The 25,858-nt window shown below is 35.7% G+C and overlaps 1 protein-coding gene and 1 non-coding gene across 3 annotated transcripts; both read right to left on the minus strand.

The window, feature by feature from the left end:
• Positions 1 to 1,636: 1,636 nt before the first annotated feature.
• On the minus strand, positions 1,637 to 25,837 carry TMEM167A (transmembrane protein 167A). Of its 2 annotated transcripts, XM_045033284.1 has the most exons (5): positions 22,453 to 25,681; positions 21,728 to 21,797; positions 15,271 to 15,380; positions 10,245 to 10,279; positions 1,637 to 5,524 (listed from the first exon to the last, which is right to left on the minus strand). In XM_045033284.1, the coding sequence occupies exons 1-5, from the start codon at positions 22,530 to 22,532 to the stop codon at positions 5,454 to 5,456; spliced, it is 366 nt and encodes a 121-aa protein (XP_044889219.1). In that variant the 5' UTR covers positions 22,533 to 25,681; the 3' UTR covers positions 1,637 to 5,453. The 2 variants fall into 2 exon arrangements, with proteins under 2 accessions (XP_044889219.1, XP_003981175.1); XM_003981126.5 differs by lacking the exons at positions 21,728 to 21,797; positions 22,453 to 25,681 and adding an exon at positions 25,696 to 25,837.
• Positions 12,708 to 12,842, minus strand: LOC111557042. The gene has a single exon (XR_002736790.1). It is a non-coding gene; the product is annotated as a small nucleolar RNA U109 (small nucleolar RNA).
• Positions 25,838 to 25,858: the final 21 nt, after the last annotated feature.

The following is a 25,858-nucleotide window of genomic DNA, read 5'->3' on the forward strand; positions in this document are numbered from 1 at the left end:
TAGTTAATACTTCAACTAGTATTGGAACTGCCAGTAGTATGAATGCAATTTTACATTGTGGGTTTAGAATTAAGTCACTGTATGTTTTTTGGCCTTGATTCACTTAGGGCTAAGAATGTGACCCTATATTGTGTTCTATAGCTCTCTCAATTTCATATTGCAGACTTCTTAAACATTATTTTACAAGTCAAAGAACTCTCATTAGTTTTCAAGATTTAATAAAGGTTCAATTTGTGAATAACACATTGATTAAAAAAGCAAGCCAACTTTATTAAATAATATCAAAAGAAAAATGCTATCTTGTGTTTTTTGGGAATCTAAATGAAATATTATTGAGATTACTCTATCTTTATAATTTTCAATTTCCAAGGTCAAATATTTTTAGTGTTACCCTGAGCCTGCAGGTCACTTTTCTTTAACACTTCAATACTGGAAATAATTCTTCTTCAATGCTGGCCTTCTTGAAATCCTTCATGCCATAATGATTTCTTATTTCTTTTTAAACAGTATCCTTGCACATTTTTTCCAACATTTAGTCTAGACGTACTACTTGATCAAAAAGGTTGAAGTGACTCATAAATTACATGTTTTGGCAATTTGGCTACAAACCTTCAGTCACTATGCATTTGCTCGTAGGTTACTTCCCATATCAAATAAAGCTCAACCAGTAGTGGTGTCTGGGTATTTTGCAGTTCTCAAATGGTCTCATCCTCCACATAATATATGTGATTTACCCTTATTCCCAATATTTATGCTCCCCCCCCAATAAATCTGTTATGGTTAAGGATATTAAGACAAACCCTCTGAATTGAAAACAGATTTTGCTTTCCCATTGTTAAATTCAATGGTCTCAAAGCCATTGTGAATAGTTTTGTCCTGAGTTAGAAATCAGAAATTTAGTGATTTTTCTCTATAAAGTCTCAGATCAACTGGTAGTTGTGATTAAGCAGTGAGGGAGGTTAATATATATTGTTGGAACTAACTTAAGATACTGTTTTTCTATTCCTATCTAAATGCTTGTTGAGTTAAAAGTTCAACTAAAAAATATAGTTGCACCAATTCATTTGGTTAAGCAAATCCTTTCTAGTTATAGGTATAATAAGTTTATCTGTGTGAATTTGGTGCTGGGAAGATAACAGAAAGTCCATGCCACGCAAAGCAAGGCACATAGTACATATAAGCTTTTTTGTATTTCTCAATAAATGGTATAAATTGGCTGAATAATTGACTCTGATGGACATTGCTCACAGGTAGATTTTGGACCAAATGTTTGGGTATCTGAAGGCTCATAGTGGAGGACAAAGTTGAAAGTAATTGTCAACAATCTGTCACTCTCATTCAGAATCCAATTACTCCCATATCTGGGGGGAATTAATGACTTCATATCTAAAGAGAGTAAATTTAGGCTCTTGAAAGTTCACTCAGAGAAACAGCAATAGAACAGCTTTAAGATGCAAAAAAACATAAAAACTTCTCCAAAAGAATCTTGACCAGCGATTAATTAAAATGCAGGAAAAATGAACAGAAACATTTGTCTATTCCCATCTCACTCAGAAGGTGCCAATTTCAATCATTTAACCTCTAAAGAAACTGTTCTCACCCATCTGACAGTAAGACAAAATTGGGAGGCTGAGAGTTCATTTTGATTTTTATTACATACCACAGACATATTCACTAACCAGAGTAGGATGATTCTGTTCTCTTAAAATCACAGGAAATATTATTTCCACCTCCCCCCTTTTTCCTGATATTGGAGCTGCATTTCAGATTATTTTGGGATTACTTTAGGGTAAAGTAAAAGAAATCATGGAAGGCAGTGTATAAATGACATTATTATGAAGCTAGTAGTAACTTGCTGATGGAGACTAACAAGGCTGTATAAACAATGCTGGTATTACTCAGTTGCTTATATTTTGAACATCTACCCTTTACCGGATATGTGTGAAAAGTGGTCCCTAAGAATCTTCCATTCTTTGCAGCTTCCTATGGTCCAGGAAGTTCCCCAAAGGCTTCGAAAAGAGTACAAGTTCTTGCTTATTAGAAATCTTTTCTGTGCACCTGGGAAATGTAGACGGTAAAACCACTTCTGCTTCTTAGAATCGCGGCTGCTTTGGGCATCGATGGAGTATGAGCCACTAAGAGTTCCTAAAATTATTTGCCCTGACTAGTGTTACCTTGGCTTTATATACTATGCAGGAGAGTCTCTGGAGAGTATAGTATTGTATTCCTGGTCCAAATTAAGGCTGGCATGGATGTATTTAACCTTGTTTACACATACACCAAAGGAAGAACTTTTTTTTTTTGAAGGTTTTTTGTCAGGTAGGAGGGAAAATACATGTAACTAATTTTGAGGTAGGTAACAGACAGAAGTGAGAAAAAAAATAGAAGACGCCCTAGGATCTAACCTCTGTCCACCTTTTTAGGCTTATGTCTTAATACGCCTCATGTGGCACAACAAGCTAGGGACTTAGAGTCCATAAATATACCACTGGTGCTTTTGCATACTGCTCTTCATTCAGTGTAAGCACTGCTTCTCGGGAAGGAAATTCTTACCTCTACGGTGTCACCCTTATTTTCTCCTAGAATCCTGGCATTATCTGTTATAAATGCTATCACATTGCACTTTTGTATAAATAATCTCTCCCATCCACTGCATTAGGAACTATCAGAAGGCAGAAATTGTGTACCGGTTTTTCTGTCTTCAGTGATAATGTACTGTATGCACTCCATAAATGCTTCTTGAAAGAATGGTGATACATTCTATTTACAAGTGCTAGGTTTTTCCCAGAAAACTAGGCAGAGACCTGTTCGTTTCTCACTTTGTATACCTGGAGAAGTCACTTCATTCTGACCTCTGTCCTAAGATAAAACTAATGTGCATATTATCACGATAAAGGAACCTGTTACAAATTATGTATTGCTATTATCCCCAGTGTGAAAGGGCTAATTTTTTAATTTGAACACGGAGAGTGGCACAGTTGGACATTAACAAGACACTGGACTTGAATCCAAATTTTTTTAAGTCACAGAGGGAATTCAGTTGACTAAGTGTCCTTTTAATTGGCCATCTTTTAAGACTGCTTGGAACGAAGTCCTCCTGACATGGGCATAACTGAGGCCAATCAGGAACTTAGTATCAGCACAGAACAGTTTCCACGAGAGATGGAATCAAGATTCTAGAGCCAGGAAGTAGGTTAGGGAGAGTATTCAAGCCTTGCAACACATGGTGCCCACCATCCCATCCAGCTCCGTAGTAAGACCACGTGACAGAGGCAGCCACCTGATGCAAAATTGATCCTTAATCCTCTTCTGCATCCGACCACCCCACCAAGACCACAATGGGAATATCTGAATACTAAGTGGACCTAAAACTACCTACATTGCCCTTTGGGCTAGAGAACAGGATTGTGGTAACTCTTTGAAAAAAATACATTAAGGAAAGTGCTAATTGCTTTTCTTTACAGAATCCTGTATGTCCCTAACGTCCCAAAGAGTCACAATGTCTGGGGTCAGAAATGAGCTGCCTCCCACTCTGTTAAGCATATACACACAGCACCAAGTTTTATATGCTACCACACATTTTTCAAAGAAATTATTTCTTCCTCCACTTTCCACCTACCTCCTCCGAAATGTCAAAATTTCAGAAATGTCTTAGAACTGATTATCTAGAATATTCTTCCTTTTATTCATACCACTCATATTGGATTTGGATTTGTGTTAGCACATAAAAAAATCAGTTGACATAGCTTTTTGGAAAGTCTAGCTTGCAGCAGAGTTGGACAACAGATGGCCACTCAGAAACCAGCCTCAGAAAGGTGACATGCTCTGCATGTATATACTGATAAGAGTCCTATTTTTAGGACACCCGGAAAATTCTTGACCTAGTGCAAAGCCCAGGAGAAAGACAGTTCAGAGTACACACAATGACCATAGCCTGATTCCTGGTCTAAAGCAAAATAGACAATTTTTTACCAGTTACTTAGGCCAAAATTGTAAAATAAATATATAGACAGCCTACAGCAGCTTTTATCTTTTGCAAAAAAAGCAGGCAATACATCACAAGCTTTTCTTACATGTTTCCTAGAATTCTTTTCAAGTACTTTAAAGTGGTCTTTAAAAAAGATGGCTTTCAATTCCATACTTTGTTTCTGCAGAAAGAGCTAGTGGCAGACTCATTTTCAAATAATTCTAAATAACTTTCTTTTCTTAAAAAGAGAAAAGGAATTAATATCTAAGGATAATATCTAATTAGTACTACCTATGATGGGCAATTTTTAGCTAAGATATTTAAGTTCCCCTAGCTTTGAAATTCTAACAGAATTTCAGTTAAACCTTTAAAAAAAAAAAAAAAGGAACCTATGACCTTTTAATAACTGCTCTACTGCAAAATTTATGTCATATTCCAAATGTTTCTCTTGTTTTGATGCAGGTTATTGAAGGTCTTTATTATCAAAACTCAAAGACACTTATGCCAAGGTATACAGACAAGCAGATTTGAAAACTGTTTACCATCGCCTACTGAGTTAGACAGCAGATTCCAGTTCAAGATGACACACAAAAAGTAAACTAGATTTAAAGTGCTGTATTTAAAAACAAAAAAATTCAGTTTGCATTTTGGGGCAATTAAAACTGGAGACCTGACACTAAAAAGAAAGACACATACAGGATTATTATTCTGAATTGTTCTATTTTGCTCTTTTCACTCTAAGAATGTAGTCTTATTCATAGAATGACAGCTGGTCAATTTATTCGTAAGATATTTATCCATACTTATCTAGAGTTTTCAGAGGCTACTGGACCAGTCATCTATTCTAAACTTTTATGTTACATATGGACATTTTCTCAATATTACTCTTAAGTCACATCTCATTTACCTTAAGAACCACACAGGCTTGTTTTAAATAGTTGAAATGCCTGTAGTACACTATACAGTTTGCTTAGATGTACTCTGTTAATGGTCTGGTGTGGCCACAGGAAAAGCAAGCATTATTAAATATGAATGCAATCCTTACCAACACAAATTGAACTTTTTTTCCCCCAGTAAAAAAGCTAGCCCAGAAAAATGTCTCATTCTATAAAGATTAATCATTTCCAAATCACAGTGAAAGGAAGTGGAGTAATTTACCAATTTTGTTTTCTATTCTATGTCTTAAGAGATACCTCACTAAAAACTGGTATCCGACATAACAGAATAACATTTGCAGAATGTAATGTTGTAGTGAGAGTACAGAGGCTGATTGTTACAGACATATTAAACTCTGCGTATTAAATGGTTACATCCTATTTACATAGAACATTGGTCCAATAACAAAAATAGATAACAGCAGCTGGAAATTTATCTCATTCAATGTTCAGAGATAAAAGGGTTAACCATTCTTTCCATTATTTTCTATAGATAAGTCATTTTTTCATACTGTAATCCGATGGCAATTAAATTCTGATATTTTTCCGAGCTACTGTATGAAGAGAATGCTGAAAGCCATCACTATACAGCATACTGCAACGTAAGGACTCTTCCGTTCACCTGTTAGAGAAAAGGGAGATATTCATGTTGATTCACTGAGTGGTTAACATGGATATGATAAGGTTATTACTTATTATGGGAGAGGGATATAGAAGAATCAAGATAAAGTTCTTGCCTAGAAGGCCCACACATTTGGGGGGATGGCCAAAACAAGAACTAGATACAACATAAAAGCAGTACAACACAGAATGAGCTAAATTACACGGATTTATTTCTAAGACCACCTCCTTTTCATGTGTTTAGAAAACCCTTAATGCACCATTCCTATGCCACTGCATAAACCCAGATATTGAAAAAATACAACACAGAATGTAGGACAGAGATTCAAGAGAAACTATCTCAAACAACTCAATTAAGGCCAAAAAAATCGCTTTTTTCCTTTAAAAAAGGAAATTTCTACCTATGAAAAGAAATTTGACATACAATTTTCAGCTATATATTTTTTTCTTGATTGGTCGCAATTTAAATACGAGAGTGATCAATAAAACTTCATGTAAGAAAGCAGACATAAAATACAAACCAAGAAAGACTTATCGACAGAGAACTGATGATTGAGGGGAAGTGAGCAGGGAATGGGTGAAATAGGTGATGGAGATTAAGGAGGGCACCTGTGATGAGCATTGGGTGGCATATGGAAGTGCTGAATCATCATACTGTTATACCTGAAACTACTATTACACTGTATGTCAACTGGAATTTAAATAAAAACTTTAAAAAGAAAGGGTATAAAATGCTTCATAAAGAAACATTTTAGAAAAAACTATTTCTGACCTGGATTTCATATGAAATGATTTATAGTGTAGCTCTTGGGTTAGGAATGTAGAACTTAAAACAACCACTTTTATAGGAGTCAATTCTCACATGTGTTTAAAAAGTGTTTGTATTTGGAGAACTTCCCTCCCATGAAGCAGAATGGAGGTGGCTTGTGAAACTGTCTTGCAAACAGATTAGAGATTCTGTGATTGAGTTATCCCAACGTCATCTTGTTCTTTTCCTGTTTGTTCATTAATTGAATGGCTGTACAGTTCCACAAAGCCCCAGACATTTCTGCTGCTCTGAGGGTGTGAAAGAAAGGAAGAAGGAAGAGGGAGTGCCATGCTATTTCTAGAAATAATCATGGCATATACCTGGTGTCCTGTAGTAGAGATTGTGTATGCTCCCCTCACTTGTGCTTTTCTATGGTGTTTAAAATCAGCTCCCTCCCAGTAACTAAGTTCCTTCGGTGACAAACCATTTCATTTGGTAAGTTAACTACCTCTGGCAAATGCCAATCTTGACCATTCTCATCAACTAAAATCCTCAAGATCATTTTCATTTTCAGAGCTTCCTCAAAGAGCTCACAGTCATATTGTTACTAACTTTATATCTTTGTGTCTGCTCAATGACAGTGTTCATAGAAGATATTACACACATACAAATAAAAGAAACATTTGGTGTTTTTCTATCCAGAGACATTTAGGGGACTGCTTTCGAGCTAAAGGAAATTCTAAAAAGTGAGACAACAGCATTTTCACAATGCCACTATCTCAATTGGAAAAAAAAAAAAATCTTTTAAAACTAAAAAATAACTTGGGACATCATTTTTAAACAATGTTAATTCTTTTGAGGCAACACCCAAATTATCAAACAAAACCAAACTATTCAGACATAGTTTTCAAGTGGATTTCATAAGCAAGCCAGTCACTCTAGTTAGGGCTAGATAATCTCATTGTCTAATATAGTCTTATTAAACACCTAAAAGAAGAAATTAAATTGCCCTGAATTTTCCATCTGCTGGAGATTAATTTTTGAGGAAGTTCTTCTCTTCCTCATCTTCCAACTCAGAATGCTATAATTTACATATGGGTTTCATTTTCCTGTTTTTAATTTTCTTAAAAGAGATTGCCATGTGGTAGAGCTAAACATCTTTGGTTGAACTTGTGTAAGAATGTTACTTCTCGTCTGGTCTTAGGTCTGTCTAAGTGAATGTGAAACAGTTGCCGTAACGTGATGTGTAACATGATAAGATGATTTGGCTTGGGCCTTTTCCCATTAAAACTGCATCCTTTCTTGGTGGATATATTCTGTGTCAAGATAAGAGAGGAGTATACCAGCATTAACATTTTCTGAGCCATTTTGCCAAAATGAAAAGCTAATGCTTACGCATAAGTGGCAAGAATGTATAGTTTAACTGAACCATTTAACCTATGGCATTCATACTGTTAAGAGAAACAATAAAGACAATAACTGACCAAGCAAAAAGAAAAGGCAGTTTATAATCAGACAATAACAATGGATGATACTGAAGGCAATCATTACGAAAGCTACAAACTAAACGCCTTATATTTTCAGTTATACTTCGAAGTAACCATTGTGAAAAGTGTCACCTGGGCTGGCTACTGAATGAAGCTGTACAGACTTCTCTAATTTATTATATAAAATGGATTTAAAATACCTTGATACTTAATTTAATACCTTAAGGAACTTTTATTTGTGACTTAGCAACTTCATCCTATTGAGGTGAAAGCTCTGCCCCCTCACTGCAGACTTTTTATTTTTACCAATGAACTTTCAGTATTACTTTGACACAGAGACTATAACTCTATTAGGACAGTTTTGTTCGTCCATTATGTTCTCTGTACGCAGTTTCCTTGAGGGTTTCTCTCGACTCTGTCCTTGACAATATTGTTTCTTTTTCTGGGTAACTTGGCTTTGAAACTACATTAATTTGCATATATTTACACTTGCTACTCTCTATCAATCAGCATTAGCCATCAAGGGTGCTCTTCTCTTTATCTCTCCCTTTGTTATTTTTCAAGTGATTAAGATTTCGACTGGTATTTCAGGCTTTGTGCTGTTGAGTAGCACTAGATGTCAGGTAAGGCTGCACCACAAATCTCTGCAAATCTAGGTTGGGCCCTCTCAACTCTGGTACTACTGACATTTTGGGCTAATTCTCTACGAGGGGCTGCTCAGTGCATTGTAGGATATGTAGCAATATCAATGACCTATACTCAGTATACGTTCCTCCCCCATCTAGTTATGACAATCAAAAATGTCTTGGGGGGGGGTGGGTTTAAATGTCCTGATGACTACTTAGCTAGGCTTTATCTGTGCTTTACCTCTCTGAAGTCAATTTTCTTCCTATAAAAGAAGAATTCTCATGTCTATCACCCTAAGAGATAATAAAGTATGACAAAGAACACTGAGGACAGTTTAACATGTTAAAAGCACAGTGAATTCTCAAAAAGACGCCTGCTTCAGTAGTCAATACATTAGAATGAGGGCCTTGAAGGAAGTAGTTTTAGGTGCCTCTATACACTACTGTCATTTTCTGACAAGAAATCTAGCTAAGGAATCTTATAATCTCATCATAGCAGATTTTAAAAGGATTTCTATATAATTTAGTAGGATGCTTACAGGTTCTCCTGTTAATGGTTCTTGCCTATCACTAAAAGCTCAAGGGAAGAAAACTTGCTCTCTCATATTTATTTATTTCAGTGGCTAACAACATATGAATCTTAGAAGATGCTAAAGAATTAGAAACTCTCATAATTAATTTTTAGTCCTTAGTTGAGACTAGGTTATACCTATAATATCTTCAGATATATTACACCCATTCTCAGGTATTCTTTAGAAAAATGTCTAGAGATTATAAGAACTTAGTTTGTAGTTTTGCAATCTTTAATCAATTTTGTTTCCTGTTATGAACCATCTTTTAAATTTTCCACATTTCTGAGAAGTGAATCCAAAATAAAACCTAATACTCTAAATAGAACACACATTATCTAAGGGACATGACTCCTAATTTTTCTCTATTCAAAGTGACTCGTTGGGGTAATTCAGGCTGTTGTCAGGTTGGCTAACTAGAGTAAATGTCAAATGTAGGAAAATTTGTCTTTGAAGTCTCATAACTTTATAAAAGAAAAAAGTAGTGATATACAAATTAAATATTGGGAAAATATTAAAATCAACCTTTTTTTTTTGAGGGGGTCATGTAAATAATTCCAAGGTGGAGAAGAAATATTCATTTTCAGTCCAAGTGGAACAAGTACAAATGCTCTGAAGTGTTTTGGAACCAGCGATGTGAAAAAGGGTATACTCTATTATTCAGGAATACTGGTAAACTGTATCAGTAAAATACATTTTAATTCATTCACTTGCCAATCATTTGAGAGTCTACTATGAGCTAGGCACTGTGCTAAATGTCATATACACACAGGGATGAAACAAGGGTATATTACTATCTAAACATAAACACAAAAACACCACAAATTTTATTATGAAAAGTTAGAAGATAATCACATTTAACTTTAATCAGAACAACTCAGCTATGATCACATGAATTTGACAGGTGAAACAGTTATTGCTTTCTAAAAACAACATTCTAGGACTTAGCATAAGGCAGTAAAATGATTATGTTTAGACAGTTGGTTAGCAAGCCTTTCATTAGATGGGAAATTCATCCTTAGTGACCAAAACAGTACAAATTATACAGAGCAGCATATTGTACACTATATGCATGTGTGCATAAAACTATAAATGTTTCTCTGACATCCCCTCAACAACAGCAAAGCATAGTATTTGATATCTGAATTAAGATTTTTTCTTGTATTTTCCATTTCCCTGTGTATGAAGTATTATGAGGTATCCACCATGTCCAGTTTTACCACAAGAAAAAGTTTGGTAGAACTCTATAAACTTACAGCTGATGATGTGGAAGTTATAGAAGGACACTTACCAATTCTGGCGCACTTCCAAAATATACCCAACAATCTGCATAGAGTAAAAAAAGGAAAGAGTAGCTATTGTTTAGTGGGAAAAGTAAATCATTCTCTCAGTATCATATAGAGAATTCATTATACACTGGCATTTTCTCTTTTGATACTTTGCTTCAAAAACTGAAATTTATTTGATATTGAGCCACCATCTTTGTAGGAAAGGAGGCCACATGAACTTATCAACTGTTAGTGTACGTAAATTGTCATAAACTGGGATATACGCAGTATCCTAGGTTAAACACACAGTAAATTAATATGACTGGCAAAAATTTGCACAGGGTTTTTTTGTAGAATTAATTCAGTCAACTTCAGTTGCTTTACTTTTAAAAGTAGAAAATACATATGCCAATTTGCATAAACATTAATTTTGAAAAAATGGTAAACGAACATTTGGTTGGTTTGGTAGGATTTTGACATTTAAAAATAAAACTCTCACACTAAAGAAATTACTTTTTACAGAATGTAGTTCTATATTTAAATACTTTATAGCCATGAACTCCAATGATAGCATTTGCATAGCTATGTCATTCAGTAAGAGAGAATATAAAAATATGTAGCTATGTTTTCTTTTTTCTTTTTTTTTTTTTTTTTTTTGTAGCTATGTTTTCAGTATTAGTACAAAATCCTAGTTTGGGAACACTATATGAGTTAAATATGGCAATTAAAATACATACATTCTGGAAATAAGAATTACAATGAAAATGTTCATTTCAATTCTATGAATGAATATACTGTGAGTTGAATACAAATTATGTGTATTTCACTTCTTTGGCATGTATAAAAAGTACTGCCTTTAAAAGAAAAGCAACTGAATCATTCAATGAATAGAGGTAGCTAAAAGATATAAAACACTGTAGGCAACTATTTTGTTGTTTTGACGAAAGAACAGAATTACAAATGGTATTATACATTGCTAAAAGTCAAGACAGATTAGCAGTACTTATTGCAGTGGGTTAGGACAGGTGTAACAATATCAAAATACTTAAATTTCAGGTAAATTGATATACTTTTTGCCAAAAGAGATGGCTGGCTGATGAATTATTGTATCTGAGTGGTTAAGACTGAAAGAAAATACTGCTTCAAGTAAGTTCTATATGTATTCCTCCTCTGAAGTGTAACTTCCTGACCTCAAAGCAAAATGTCTCTTAGTTCAGATGATACGAAATGGGCAAACATGTTTATTTTGAAGGATGGATATTCTGACAGGTGAAGCAACTTTCCTATAGGAATAAAAGGACAAAAATCAAACATATTCTTGGAAATAATGTAGGATAATATAAGGGTCAGATTGTGCTTAAGTTTAATTCTACTTAATTGTTGCATTAACTCTGAACAAGTTATTTTCTCTTTAATAACACTCACCCTCATAGGATTGTTATAAGGATTAAATGAGTTATTACACAGAAACTCTTCAGAGTAATGACTAACATGTTCTGTGTTCAGTAAGACAGGTTAAAGGCACATGTGACAGTAACTTCAGATATCACTTAAAATTGTCTTACATTTCACCAAAAAATGGAAGGCAACTGGTTAGTGACATGCAATGCCATGGTTCTTTGACTGTAAAAATCTACTGAGTGGAACATGCACTGTGGATTTAAAGCTACTCTGGCTGAAGGATTCAGAGGCAGGATACCTGAAGCTCCTGCATGAGAAGCTTATAGTCCCAAAGAACATAATCTAAAATCATATGATCACAATCAGGGTGATTTCAGGCTTGCTAACCTAGAAATAACTCAAAGCATCATTAGGAAATTGTGATAACACGGTATATTAAAAGCTAGATACATGAAAAGTTTCCTAACTCGGGCAACTTAGAGATTTATCAGTATCACTTTGGCCTTTCCCATGTATTTCCCTACCTAGACATATTTCTGTAATATGCTATTTATTAATTAATAAATAAATGCTATTTAACACAGAAACTTTATTAGTTAGTAAAAACCAATACAATTATGCTGCTTGGTTTCTATGGCTGTAAGCCAGTAAATATATCTGCTGATAGAACTAATCAGGTCTATGATAATAGGCAATGAGAAAAGTAGCAATCTTTTATTGCTGCTTTTTAGTTCTGTATTATTTGAAGCAGTAAAAAATTAAGTTGTTATTTTCAACAGTGAAGTCATCAAGAACCTGCTTTATCCAACTGGTCTCTATACATCGTTACTTAAACATGGAATACTCACTGTAATGAAAGGGCAGTTTATTATGAATCTCATAAAAACGCATATTGTAACAAAAGGACAATGGCCTGTAAAAATTTCTCCTGGAGAAACTATTTCTTATATACAAGTCAAAATAAAATGGGGCCTAACATTTATAGAAACAGAAACAAAGTTTAAAAAAAAAAAAGCCTTTAAAGAGCTGAATGGACCAGTATATGCTTTACAGTACAAACAGAAGCATGCCATTTCTTTGGTCTTCTATGTAGGAGAAATATACTACTACTCAGCCTCTACTGTAAGGCTGGCAGCCCTGAGAACTCCTTTTTCAATGTAGCATGTAATGGATGTCTTCCTGCTCCCAAAGGAATGAGGAGCAGACATTTCCACATGCCATCTACTTTCTCCATAACTGTATTGGAAAGCTAAGTATTGTGACTATTTTTTAATGAAATACTATGATTATTATTTTATTTTTAGAGAGAGAGTGTGCACATTAACAGGGGAAAGAAAGGAAAAGGGAGGATCTTAAGCAGGCTCCACAGGAGCCCGACATAAGGCAGGATCCCAAGATCCTAGGAACATGATGTGAGCCGAAATTAAGAGTTGGATTTTCAACCAACTGAGCCACGCAGGTGCCCTGTGATTATTTTTTAATGAAATAAATAAATATGTTATTAGGTAGGTGTTATGTATTATATTCCAATACCAAGGAACAGATCAATGAGAATGTTTACTGGTTTCTAACATATGCTTTAAGTTAATCGTCAGGGGAGGAAAGGCTTCATGCACAACTAAGCAACACGTAAGATTATACAACTTCAACAAACTGACATAGTACTATATAATTTCAACAAATGGACAAAGGATTAAAATGAATAAAGACTTAGTGCAAGAGGACTTCAGAGGAAAAAAAGGTGGAGTGAAGAGAAATCAATGTCTATGAAGGAAGAGGGGGATTGTCATAAAGACTGATGGACAAATAACCTCAGTATTGCTGTTTTACCTAGCAATAGATTATCAGTTTATTGGAACAGGATCACGAGATTTTCAATATTCACAACTGATTAGAGCTTCTACTTATTCCTTTACACATGTAAATAAAAAGAAAGAAATGTTAACAAAAACCAAGTAATTTAGATAATGGAATGTTTGGATAAATGCTAATTATGACCTCAATGATAAAATGGAAGTAAAGGAAAGAGAAGCAGAAATTATTACTTTCACAGTTGAGTATCTACCACCTTGCCTCTTGTAGATTTTTATTAGTGGAAAAGCAAAATTTGACTTTGCAGGATCCTAATCTGGCCTGATACAGGTTTGGAGACAATTATTCCAATGTGAAGTATTCTTTCAGCTTTTATTTCTTAAAAGGATTAAACAGATATAGGCTTTTATCAAGAAAGGAGTTTGAGTCCCATGTTGGGCTCTGTGCTCGCAGCATGGAACCTACTTGGGATTCGTTCCCTCTCTCCCCTCTCTCCCGTTTCTCTGCCTCTCCCCTGCTCACATGCTCATGTGCTCTCCCTCTCTCTCTCAAAATAAAGTTAAAAAAAAAAAAAAAACGCTTAAGAAAAGTATTCACATAAATTAATAAATATGCAAGGCAAATAAAATGTATACAGCTCCCACCACATGGTCTCTGTTTTTTAATATACTCTTCCTTTTGGTTTAATTCAACATGTATTTCTGTATTATGTTTTTTTCTTTTTTTAAAGCTTACTTATTTTGAGAGGGAGAAAGAGAGTGTATGCACCCGTGTGCATGTATGGGGGACAAGCAGAGACAGAGGGACAGAGAAAATCCCAAACAGGCTCCGTGCTGTGAGCATGAGCCCAAACTAGACTCCATCTCAGTAACTGTGAGATCATGACCTGAGCCAAAATCAAGAGTTGGACGCTTAACTGACTGAGCCATCCAATTGCCCCATATTTCTGTATTGTGAATATGGCACTTAAAAATTTTAATTCTGTGTATCATATTAAGCTCAGATTTTTTTCAGGGTATGAACATATAATAAAACAGATGTGACATGCCCAAGACTTAATTTTTATTACTGTGTTAAGTTAGCTACATAAATTTCTCTAAAGATGTTTGCTTTATGATACTGACAGGGAGCTCCTATGATTAGAGCAGTCTTACACTGGAGAGGGAATGTCTACATTATTATTTTTATGGACACAGTGCTTGCAAACTGTTAAATGCTTCAAAAATATAACTTTGTTTTTAATACCAACTTTACCAATTATTCTATAAAAAGTAAGGCGAAATACTGTCTTTGAAAGTACTAAACTGTATTTCTAATCCCAGAAAAAAACACAACTCCCATCTTTTTTTAAATACACTTTTTTTTTTCAGTTGAACACATTTCAGGTTACTTCTGGTATTTATCTTTTTATTTAGTAAGATTCTATGAATAGAAAGTTTTCCGTTTTTAAAAAATACATTTTGTTAAAGTTTATTTATTCATTTATTTTGAGAGAGAGAGAGGGGAAAACTTGAGCAGGGGAGAGGCAGAGAGAAAGGGAAAGGGAATCTCAAGTAGGTCCTGTACTGTCAGTGTGGGGCCTGGCATGAGGCTCGAACCTATGAGCCATGGGATCATGACCTGAGCTGGAACCAAGAGTTGGACACTTAACCCACTGGGCCACGCAGCCATCCCCAAAGTTTTCAGATTTTGAAAAACAGAGGAGAAAATAATGTAAAAAGTTATTATAAAAATAATTTATATATAGGCATTAAATTATTTAATGACTTTTATGGTAATTTACCCTCAATGTCTATAAGAACTAATATGGGTGATTAGATATCATTAGTAACATACCCAGTTTTATTTCTGTCCAGGAGGCTGGGTGCCAAAGATCGGATATAAGCACAGGTACATATAAGCAGCAAGATTACAGTCAACAGACTCTGAAAATTGAAAATGGCAGACTAAAAAAGAGAAAAAGAAAAATTAATATCACAAGAAAAACTGCATAGGTAAAAACTGTCAGAAAATTCCATATTAAGAATCATAGTTTTGTTCTTCAAAAAAGGCAAACAGAATGACATGTCTGAGAATACTTAAAACCCCAAATCATAAGGTATTCAGAGAGTGTACTTTCCTCTCCATTCTTTGGGCTAAGGAATGCAGAAGATGCAACAAAAATTCTAAATTCAAGAATTTGAAAACATTACCAAAAATGTCATGAATCCAAGGAACTCACCAAAACTCAATCATTATATAATTAATACAGATGTTCTAGGAACCCAGACTATGAGGCAGGACAGAGAGTCTCCATGCTCTGCCTGTAGCTGGCCATAGGACTTCAGTTGAATCACTGACCTAAGGCTGTCTTTCACATCTGTAAACCTTGGTGGGCAGTGGGGATACAGACTAAATGTTGGCTCACGTTTCTTTCAATTCTTAAATTCTTTTAGAGTAAGAATGCTTTAAATTTAGGCAATCATGTTCCATGCATTGACTAATACTAGGCTATTAGGTTTTGGTGAAAGAAAACCACTTGCTCTTTCACTGTTGGTTCCTTAAAAGTTATTGAAATAATTTAACACAGGAATGATTGGAAATCACAGTTTTTCAGTCAAATTAAAATGGAGGCGGGCTTAGTCTACTCAAAATTCAGCTCAAACATCATCTTTTCCGGGAAGTTTCTTTGGACCCATCTGCCTCCCCTCTCCTATTTCATAAAAAACTCTCCTTTCTGTTCCCACACAAACTGTTACACATTTTATAATACTCATCCCTGAAAGTGGACATTGCCTTATCAGAGTCTGAACTCCAGCACCTACCTGACAAGGCACCTACCACAGAGCAGACCAAGAAGTAATGGCTGAATAAATAAAACAAATTTTTGAAGGTGCAAGAATACCACTATATAAATAATAAAGAAAAATTGTTTCCATTTTACACAGGTAGATAAAATACATCAATCTTACACAGCAGCTAGTAATACGCTTAATTAGTAAACCCAGAGGCACCTCCCATAGTGTCAGAAGTTAAAGAATAGGAGTTATAAAAATTTGTTGAGAAAGGCAAAATTGTTACTTGTAAATGTTAAGTGCTACCTGAAAAGCCCAAAAGAATTTAGTGAAAAACAATTACAGACAATAAGGGAATTCGGTGTGGCTGGGTACACAACTTAAATATTTAAATCAGTAGCTTCATGACTGTATTACCAACTGGTTGAAAGACATAATGGAAAAAAGTCTCTATTTGTAACAGCAACTAGAACAAAAAGCTGAAATATCCAGGAATAAGCTTAACAAAAAATGCAGTACTGGCATTAAAGAACAAAATTGACAAAACCTTTAAACATACCGAAAAACATAAAATTAGAATGGAGTGGTATATGAGGTTCTTACACTGGAAGGTAACATCATAAAGCTAATCTGTAAGTTTACAGTGTACTCAACACCAACCAGTTATTTTCAAAATAGACAACTGACTTTGAAGTTCATATGGAAAAATAAAGCAAGAATAGCCTGAAGAATCCTAAAAGAAGAACTAGACATGTCAGAAGATATCAATATTTTTTAACCTCTTATGTGTTTTTATGGCAAATATGTACAAACTATTTAAAACATTAAGATAATTACATGTTATTTTCCAATATTAAGGACAAAAAATGCTTATGTACAATGACAGTGGGGAAAACAGTACACAAAATTCCATAATCAGTGTATCTTTAGCTATGTAAACCTTATACAAGCAAGAGGGGAGAATGCAGTGATTATCTCTGGAAGGTTTTTAACCCAATTCTCAACTTTTCTGGATTTCTCTGATTTCCTAAGTGTTATATTTATAGTCTGAAAAAGATAAAAAATGACTTGCATTATTAATAGTTGTTTTGCTTGCAAATCATTTCTTAATGGATACACAAAGGTAAAGTTTAATATGGCTTGGTTTTTTCTGAACTGGATTTTAATTTTACATCTGTGAAAACAAGTGATACAAATTTTATAACTTAAATCAATAAATGAACTCTAAAGACAAATTTTATATACAAAACACAGTATTTCACAATGCTTGTCTTTTAAAGACCGTATTTTGAACATGTACTATGAATTTATTGATATAGTATTTGATAACAACCTCATGAAATATAAAGCACAGATTTCTTTCCAGCCAAAGTAACTAAACATGTATTTAGTATCTATGGGGTCTGAGGCACGAGGCTAGACACAGGATTAAAAAAGACACAGCAGGATTCCTTCCCTTCAGGAGTTTACAGCTAATGATAACTGATATTCACTGAGAGCTTCTTTTGGATTATCTTGTTTATCCTGGTATATTTGAGGTAGGTGTTACTAATACCTTTATTTTATACATGAGACAACTGAGGCATACAGCATTTACAATCAAGTTAGAACAGGTCATGTATTTTTAACAAGTAAACAGCAACTCCTTGTAGCCTATGTAAGTGGTTAGTTACTAAGCCATGAGGACAAAAAAAAAATGCTGTTTTCATAAAGAAAAGTCAGGAAAAGCTTCAAGAAGAAAGCAAGGACTGAAGTCAAATCATGAAAGGGCACAACTGGATTGGCAAATAGAGAGCAGGCTCCAGAAGAGACAAGAGCATGGAAAACATCCCCATAGAATCGAGAACTTGCATGTTCAGGGAATAATGAGCAGACTTACTGTATTAAGCAAAGGACCTATGCAGTAAACTGGCTGGGAAATCAGTTTGCCACATAGGTTTATCGCATTCCTAATGGAGTATCTAAATCTCCCAATTTTGCAATGTGTATTTTTTCCTTCCCTAAATGTCTAGTTAAAAAAAATGCTTAAATGATAGGATGTCTGGGACTGGTTTCTAAATAATCCATTTTGTGTGATGGGAGGAGTGTGGTTGATGATGAAATGCTGAGTAGATGAGGCTTCATTATACTCTTCTTCCTACCTTTGTATGTTTGAATTTTTATATAGTAAAAGAATTTAAGGGGCACTTAGAGAGACATGCCTGTTATTAAAGAATTGGAATGTGTATGTATACATTTGTGTGTGAAACAATTTATAAATAAAAACCAGTTACAAGTGTGCAATATAAGATACAGACAACTTTGTTTCTAGGGTTTATAGACCCTAAGATTTAAACAAATAATCTTAGGTGGTATATAGTCTTTTACATGTACTCAGACTGACCAAAAAAGAATGTTTCAAACATCCAGACATTAGCCTACCACTGCTTACTGTACCTAAGCATTCCTTTTAAAGCTTAGCATCTGTTGTCTGCCGACACAAAATTTTAGTCTAAGGTTTAAAGGAAACAGATGTTCCTGTTCTTGTAGCAAAATAATTAGGATTTGTTTAAAATGTTATAAAATTAAAATGTTATTAAAATGTTATAAAGTTGGGGCGCCTGGGTGGCTCAGTCGGTTAAGCATCCAACTTTGGCTCAGGTCACGATCTCACAGTCTGTGAGTTCGAGCCCCGCGTCGGGCTCTGTGCTGACAGCTCAGAGCCTGGAGCCTGTTTCAGATTCTGTGTCTCCCTCTCTCTCTGACCCTCCCCTATTCGTGCTCTCTCTCTGTCTCAAAAATAAATAAACGTTAAAAAAAAAAATAAATAAAAATGTTATAAAGTTATAAAAATGTTATTAAAAAGGAAGAAGCTAAGATTACAAAATAGAAAAGATTTTTAAAAAGGTGATAAGGGAAATAAAGTTAATTTACTGTTTTGTTCAGTTCATGACATCTTTTTCAAGGTGCTCTGTGTTTTTGCAGACTATTTTTGCCTGCATGGTGAACTGACTCAAACTTCTGGTTTCAACTTGAGTCCCCTCTGTGAAGTCTTCCCTGTCCCCACTTGCTACACCAAGCAGAGGTTGAGATAATTGTGCAGGTGTATATATATATGATAGCACCCATCAAACTGTAATGGTGTCCTCTATTTTATTGAGGTCCTTATCAACCCCTTGTTCCTATTAAACAGAATAGTGCACAGAATTCACTGAAATATGCTGAATGAACAGCAACTTAAAAACTGCAAAATAACAATTTTAACAAATTCAGGAGCATATTTAAATGCCAAATCAACAATGTATGCTATTAAAAAAAGCGTAGATTAGACTGTTGAGTATTTTGTTAACTATTCCAGAGAAACTGCCACGCACTGCTCTGCATTTATATTTACTTGTCAATGGTATTTTGGAAAATGCAAATGGAAGAAGCAATACCCTTACGTTTATGTTAAGGGCCCAGGCTGTAGGGTAAAATCAAGGCCCAAGGTTAATTCCCTCTCCGTATCTAAACTTTGTTTGGTCACCAACTGGAATTCAAAGAAAGTCCTACCAAGAAGCCAGCTTCACAGTACTTGCATATGGGACAATGAGTGTTCTTCTGACTCTGCCTGGATGACGGAGTACGCTAGCTGGCTGGCAGAAAATTCTAGAACCTCAGATAATTCTCAAGTCTAAGGCTTATTTACATAATTTTCAGTCAGACAACACCAGGGAGTTATACAATGGTATGCTACCCAGTTTAACAAATTCAGCTATTAAACATCAAATAATTCACATTGCAACTAAGGAGTTATAAATCATTCCTTTTGGAGGCTCTAGGAAAAAAAAATGTTTTCTGGCCTTCTCCAGTTTCTAGAGGCTTTCTGCAATTCTTGGCTAGTGACTCATCACAGGGACCTTGATACTTCTTTTGTGACTATGACCTGACTGCTTTTTTTTTTTTTTTTTTTAACATTTATTTTATTTTTGAGAGACAGAGCATGAGCAGGGGAGGGGCAGAAAGAGACACAGAATCCAAAGCACGGTCCAGGCTCTGAGCTGTCAGCACAGATGCGGGGCTCAATCTCACAAACTGTGAGATCATGATCTGAGCCAAGGTCAAGAATTGGGACGCTCAACCGACTGAGCCACCCTACTACTTACTTCTTAAAGGAAATCTTATGATTAAATTTCTCTCTGTCCCCATAATTCCAGATAATCTTCCCATTCGAGAATGTTTAGCTTAATCCCATATGCCAGTTCTCTTTTGCTTAATAAGATACCATATTTACAGGGTTTGTTTTTTTGTTTTGTTTTGTGTTTTTGAAGTGGTGGAGGGCATTTTGTCTATCATACCTAACAAATATTTTTTATTAAGAGGCATCCAATAACATTCCCTCAACTCAGGGCTACCTATGACACTCTCTGGAGCATAACCTCAAATACAACCAGGACAGTAATACTTGGGGTTGTGGATCACAGCAGCCTTGCCTTTTGACCATTAGTCTGAGAGTTGTGTTTATTCTTCAAAATGATACGGTGGAGATCCTAAAATATTTTTCTCCGAAGGCGCCTTTTATTATCCCTCCACAGTAGTAGATAGTAGCCCTATCTACTACTCACAGCTGATCAGACCTTCTGATATGCTTCAAATAATTAGTGCTATTGTACTAAATCAAATTATACAAATGTGAAGGAAATAAACTCAACAAGTCACTTTGTGTAACCATTCTGAAGTATATCACAATTTGTTAAGCAATCTGAAATAATGAAAATAATCCAGACTTTCATCTGGCCACCACTAACGAAAAAAATTTATCAGTGAATTGATGCAGAAGGTTTGATGCAAGGCTTAGTGCTGAAACAAAAAATTACTTGTGATGTTAACACATCTTTTAAAAACTCCCTACTCTCAAGTCAATTTGAAAAGTTAGGAATATTTATTTCAGATTCAATTTTTATCATTTTATCTATGAAGATACAATTTCTTATTTTTAGTCATTCCTGAATATTAAAACTGTCTTCATTAGGTTTGTATATAAAGGGAAGAGTTCAGTGTAAGGTTTTGCTTTTAGATGTATATATAAAAATAGTCTAAGAAACCACCCAAAACATTAGGAATAGAGGGAAAAATAGGAGAAAAGATCCCAGCAGTAGAAAGGCACAAAGAAGCAATGAGAAAAGCAGCAGAAATATACATATTAATAGGCTGAACAGTTCTTTGGTGTCCTCAATGACTGGTTGCTAACTGTACTTAATCTGCAGAAAAGACTGCCTAAGCCTACAGTATTTTCATTAGTCCTGGATCACTTGAGCTCCTTGTAGCTTATTTATTTTTATCATTATCAAAACAAATTGTTTAACCAATTTATTGATTAAGGGCCTTCCTTATAACACTGTCTGGGGGCTTCAAATGTTGATTGCCTCTTATGTGGTAAGTGACTGACATATTAATTTTTCCAGTTTTACTGAAATTCACTTTAAAACAAGAACTGAATACCAAAGACTTAAACTTTTACAAGTCCAAATAATAATAATTTTAATAGTTTTAATACTTACTGCTTTTACACAAAAGTAGTGATTTATCCTTCTCCAGAGGTGGAAGGAGACCCCAGAAATGATATTTGACCTAATTGTGATAAAAATTATATAGCACTGCAAAAGTGGGTCAGCATTTTATCATTTACAATTCTAGGTCAGGCCAGCATTTTCTAACTAGTTTCTACTTGTAAATTTATACGTAACACTATTTGCTCTTAGAATAGAAAACATGGAAATGCAGGAATAAATGAAGCCTGTATGTAAATGTGCAAACACTTGCCCCACACAGGTGACCACAGGTGATTACTAATATTCATTAACACACAGAAATATTAACATTTTCTTTTGGTGTTGTTAGCACCTAAGATCAATCTTTGTTGCTGACTGTAAGACAGCACTGAAATTGTACCAAATACACAGATTATCTTGGTTTCAGATGAAACCAAGAAACCAGGATTGCTTAATGTTTTAATGTTAAATAACGGTCTCTCAACATGAGTGCCTACTAAACATTTGGATTATTTAGGAAATTATCCAAGTATATAAATTTGTTCTTGGATAAATCCATTACCTCTACATAGCAGTTTAATTTCAATTGTAAAATGAGGAGCTAGAGTAAATAGCCATTTGATCTTACTGGTCCTCTTTCAAATGGTAGAGAGAGACCTTTCCTACTTCCACTTTCCACTTAAAATTAAGAACTTTCATGGCTATGAGGAAAGCTACAGTCCAGAGAAAAGCACCTCAATTCTGTTCTCCATTGGCAACACAGATGGTCATTTGCACTTAGTTTCATCTCACTGTCATGGTATCTATAATGCATTTACTGTGTTTGTATTGCTTAGTTTCCGAGCGATTTTATGAACGCCACAGATCTAAATATAAAGCAACAAGGGGATCAAAGGTGTTAATAGGAGAAAGCATACATAACTATGGTGAGCAGTAGGCTTAAAAAAAATAAAGCAAAAAATACTTCACATGTTGTTGATAATTTCATAAGACAAAAGTATTCCAAAGGACAAAGTGCAACTCCTGTTATGAAGAAAAGTGTTCTGACCATGAAATCGGAAATGTGGCATGAAGCTTGGCTGTTCATAAGAATCACTTGGAGCTTTTAAAGACTGTCAATGCCCAGATTTGGACTGAATTGGTTGGGCATTGAATTTCTCAAAGTCCTTTCCACTACACGTTATTTCTCTTTATCATCTCCGACAACACATTGAATTTGCTTATTTAATAATCTCCCCCAGTGGACTGTGAACTCCTTTAAGACACCGGGCAAGACTTTGTGTCCTCAGACTTGCAATCATTTGAGGACTAGCTAACTGCCATTGTGATGTAGATATCAAAAGACCTGGTTATCTACTTCAGAAACTCTAGCTAAAAAGAAATAAAGGTCACAAGGTATTGCTGTTTTCTGCTACGCTGGAGGGATACTGGAGATAATATAAAGTACTATAGACCCCAAATGAGATCCAGGAGAAAACAGAAGAAGGGAAGGTTTCTTATGAAAAGATGAAACTTGAGATACATCTTGAAGGATGTTAAGAGCTAGGGAGAACAAGGCATTCTGAAGTTCTTAAAAGTATTCATTCATAAGTGATATAGTTATCAGATTGTGTTCTAGTAGTTGTAAATAATTATGGCTGATAAACCTTTTATGGCTGTGAAATTGCATTTTAAAAATGGATTCATTAGAATACAGTAATTCAAATTTAAGTCATGATCACTGAGTTACCTCACAAATACACAAGTTGAGGTGCAAATTCAAAAAGGAACTTCATTGTATAGCTCTTTGAACTACAGGGTACTTGCTTTCTCAAAAATGCTGACATTCTAAGCTCAGAGGAACAGAGCAGGAAAGAAATACTAACCACCTGGCAGTTGTTTCTATTATCCATCCATGTAAGATTGGCATACTTGAGCAACAAATCACTAAGACATACTTTATCTTCCATTATGTTGTTTTTCTTACCAACAGCATGAAGATTTCTGGCATCTGGATATTAAAATAAATTTGAGTCCTGGCTCTACTAAGTGTACAATCCCAAGCAGGTCAGTCTCCTTGTGTTTGACTTCCTTCACCTGTAAACATCTACTCAGACATTATAGGCTTGAAATAAGACAGTGCTTATAAGTTGATGTTTTGAACACAGTCTGGCATACAGCAAGTGCTAATGAGAGCTATTCTTGTTACTTTTGAAAAAACAAGTATAGCTAGACAGTTTAAATACTGATGATCTTAAACACATTATCTGTCTTGCTATTAGCTAGATCATGAGACACTAAGATGATGAAAATAATAGATCTTTGACTTGTACTAAGAGTAAAATAATTCAACCTTAACATCTATGAAGCTATGCAAGAATTAAGAGTAACTGTCTCTAGGGCCACTTGGCTGATTCAGTAGGTAGAGCATGTGACTTGCTCTCTGGGTCTACCTCGAATTGGGGGTAGAGAGTACTTAAAAGAGTAACAGACTCTACCATTTTTAAATTGAAAAAAGGAAGATTTTCTAAGTTCAGCAACAGTTCACTAATGGCAATCTTTAAGAGCAAGTGTAGGGCCACCTGGGTGGCTCAGCCGGTTAAGACTCTGAATCTCGATTTCGGCTTAGGTTATGATCGCAGGGTTTGTGAGTTCAAGCCCTGCGTCCAGCTCTGCGCCAACAGCACAGAGCCTGCTTGGGATCCTCTCTCATGCTCTCAAAATAAATAAGTAATTTTTAAAAAATTTAAAAAAAAATGAGCAAGTGTATTCATCCGATTGTGTGGTACAGAGGGAAAGAAGCTGGAGTAAATTCTTGGCTCAGGAATGAATAACCTCCCAATAAACTGCCATCTCCTCTGTAAGTGGTAATGTTCTCCAGGCAAGACCCCGTGATTTATGCCCCATCTATAATCAAAGTAGTTGGAGTAAAGCAAGAAACAATTAACGAATTTTCGATTAAATGTCTAAGGGTTTAGTATTGTATGGGTTTCTGCAGGAACTTCTGGAACATAAGCTCAGCAACTTTCACCCCACAATAGCTTTTTTTGAGTCATGGTTTCTTTTGATACTATAATCAAAGACATGCATCCTTTCCCCAGAAGTATGCTCATAAATGCAACATTTGGCCTGTGGATTTAATTAAGTGCACCATGAGGTCCTGGTGTAGAAGCTGCTGGCATTTAGTATAACAAAAGTAAAATGGCTTCAGATATAGCTTGAGAGATTTCACTATTACTAATACTACTACATCTTTCCTCCCGCCATGCTGGCTTTAACTCTTTTTCTCTGCCTGGAGATGTAAGCATTTCTTTTGCAAACTTTCATGACTCGTTTTAAGCTTTCCTAAGTGGCCCAAACTATCAAAGGAATCTGTAATAACACAAAATAATACATAAAACTTTAAAAAGGTGTGGGGAAGGAAGATCCCAGGCCAGGCACTACCTCAAGTACATTCCTGCGAAAAACTGCTTCTGCAGAGATCGCCAATCATTTAAAATCTACTGTTTGTAAAAGAGTATCGTTAAGACTGAAAGAATGGAGTAAAAGGGGCCTGAAAGGTCACTAACCCAACAGACACAAATTAAGGTGTGGGCCAGGCCCGTGGGGCATTAGAGGACGCAAAATAACAAGCGCGAAGTTGAGAAGCTCCATGTCTCCTAGAGTCATTGACCACAAAGAGTACATTTAAATGACTGGGTTAAGCCAGACCAGCGAATTCCTTTGAACCAAGTCAGGAAAGTGGACTCTGCGGGAGAGGCTGGGACCGGCGGCCGTGGTGGGGTCTTTCTTGGGCGGTCGGCCCCGGTTCTCCCTGTTGGGCTTGCAGGGGCCACATGGTTCCCGGGCCTGTGCATCTTCCGAGCCCGGCAGAATCAAGCTAGTGACTGAACTCCCTGGCCCGCACACCCAGGGCCGCCGTCCAACCCTCCGGCCTTAGCTCGCGCCCACTACCCCTTCACAAAGCTCAGCTGCGACCCCACAGCCCCAATTCTTACCATAGTGAGGCCGGCGAAGCCCCAGCCACATCACCCTTCCGGGCGCAGGGCGGAAGAGGCGTGCCCACCCCACTTGCCCTTCTCGTTCCCTCCCAGCGTTCGGTTGGGCCTGTCAGGGCACCTCCTCCTGAGCCGCGCGACCCCGACACTAGGATAGGTTCCT

The sequence above is a fragment of the Felis catus genome, chromosome A1, assembly GCF_018350175.1.
Source record: "Felis catus isolate Fca126 chromosome A1, F.catus_Fca126_mat1.0, whole genome shotgun sequence".
NCBI classification, from domain to species: Eukaryota; Metazoa; Chordata; class Mammalia; order Carnivora; family Felidae; genus Felis; species Felis catus.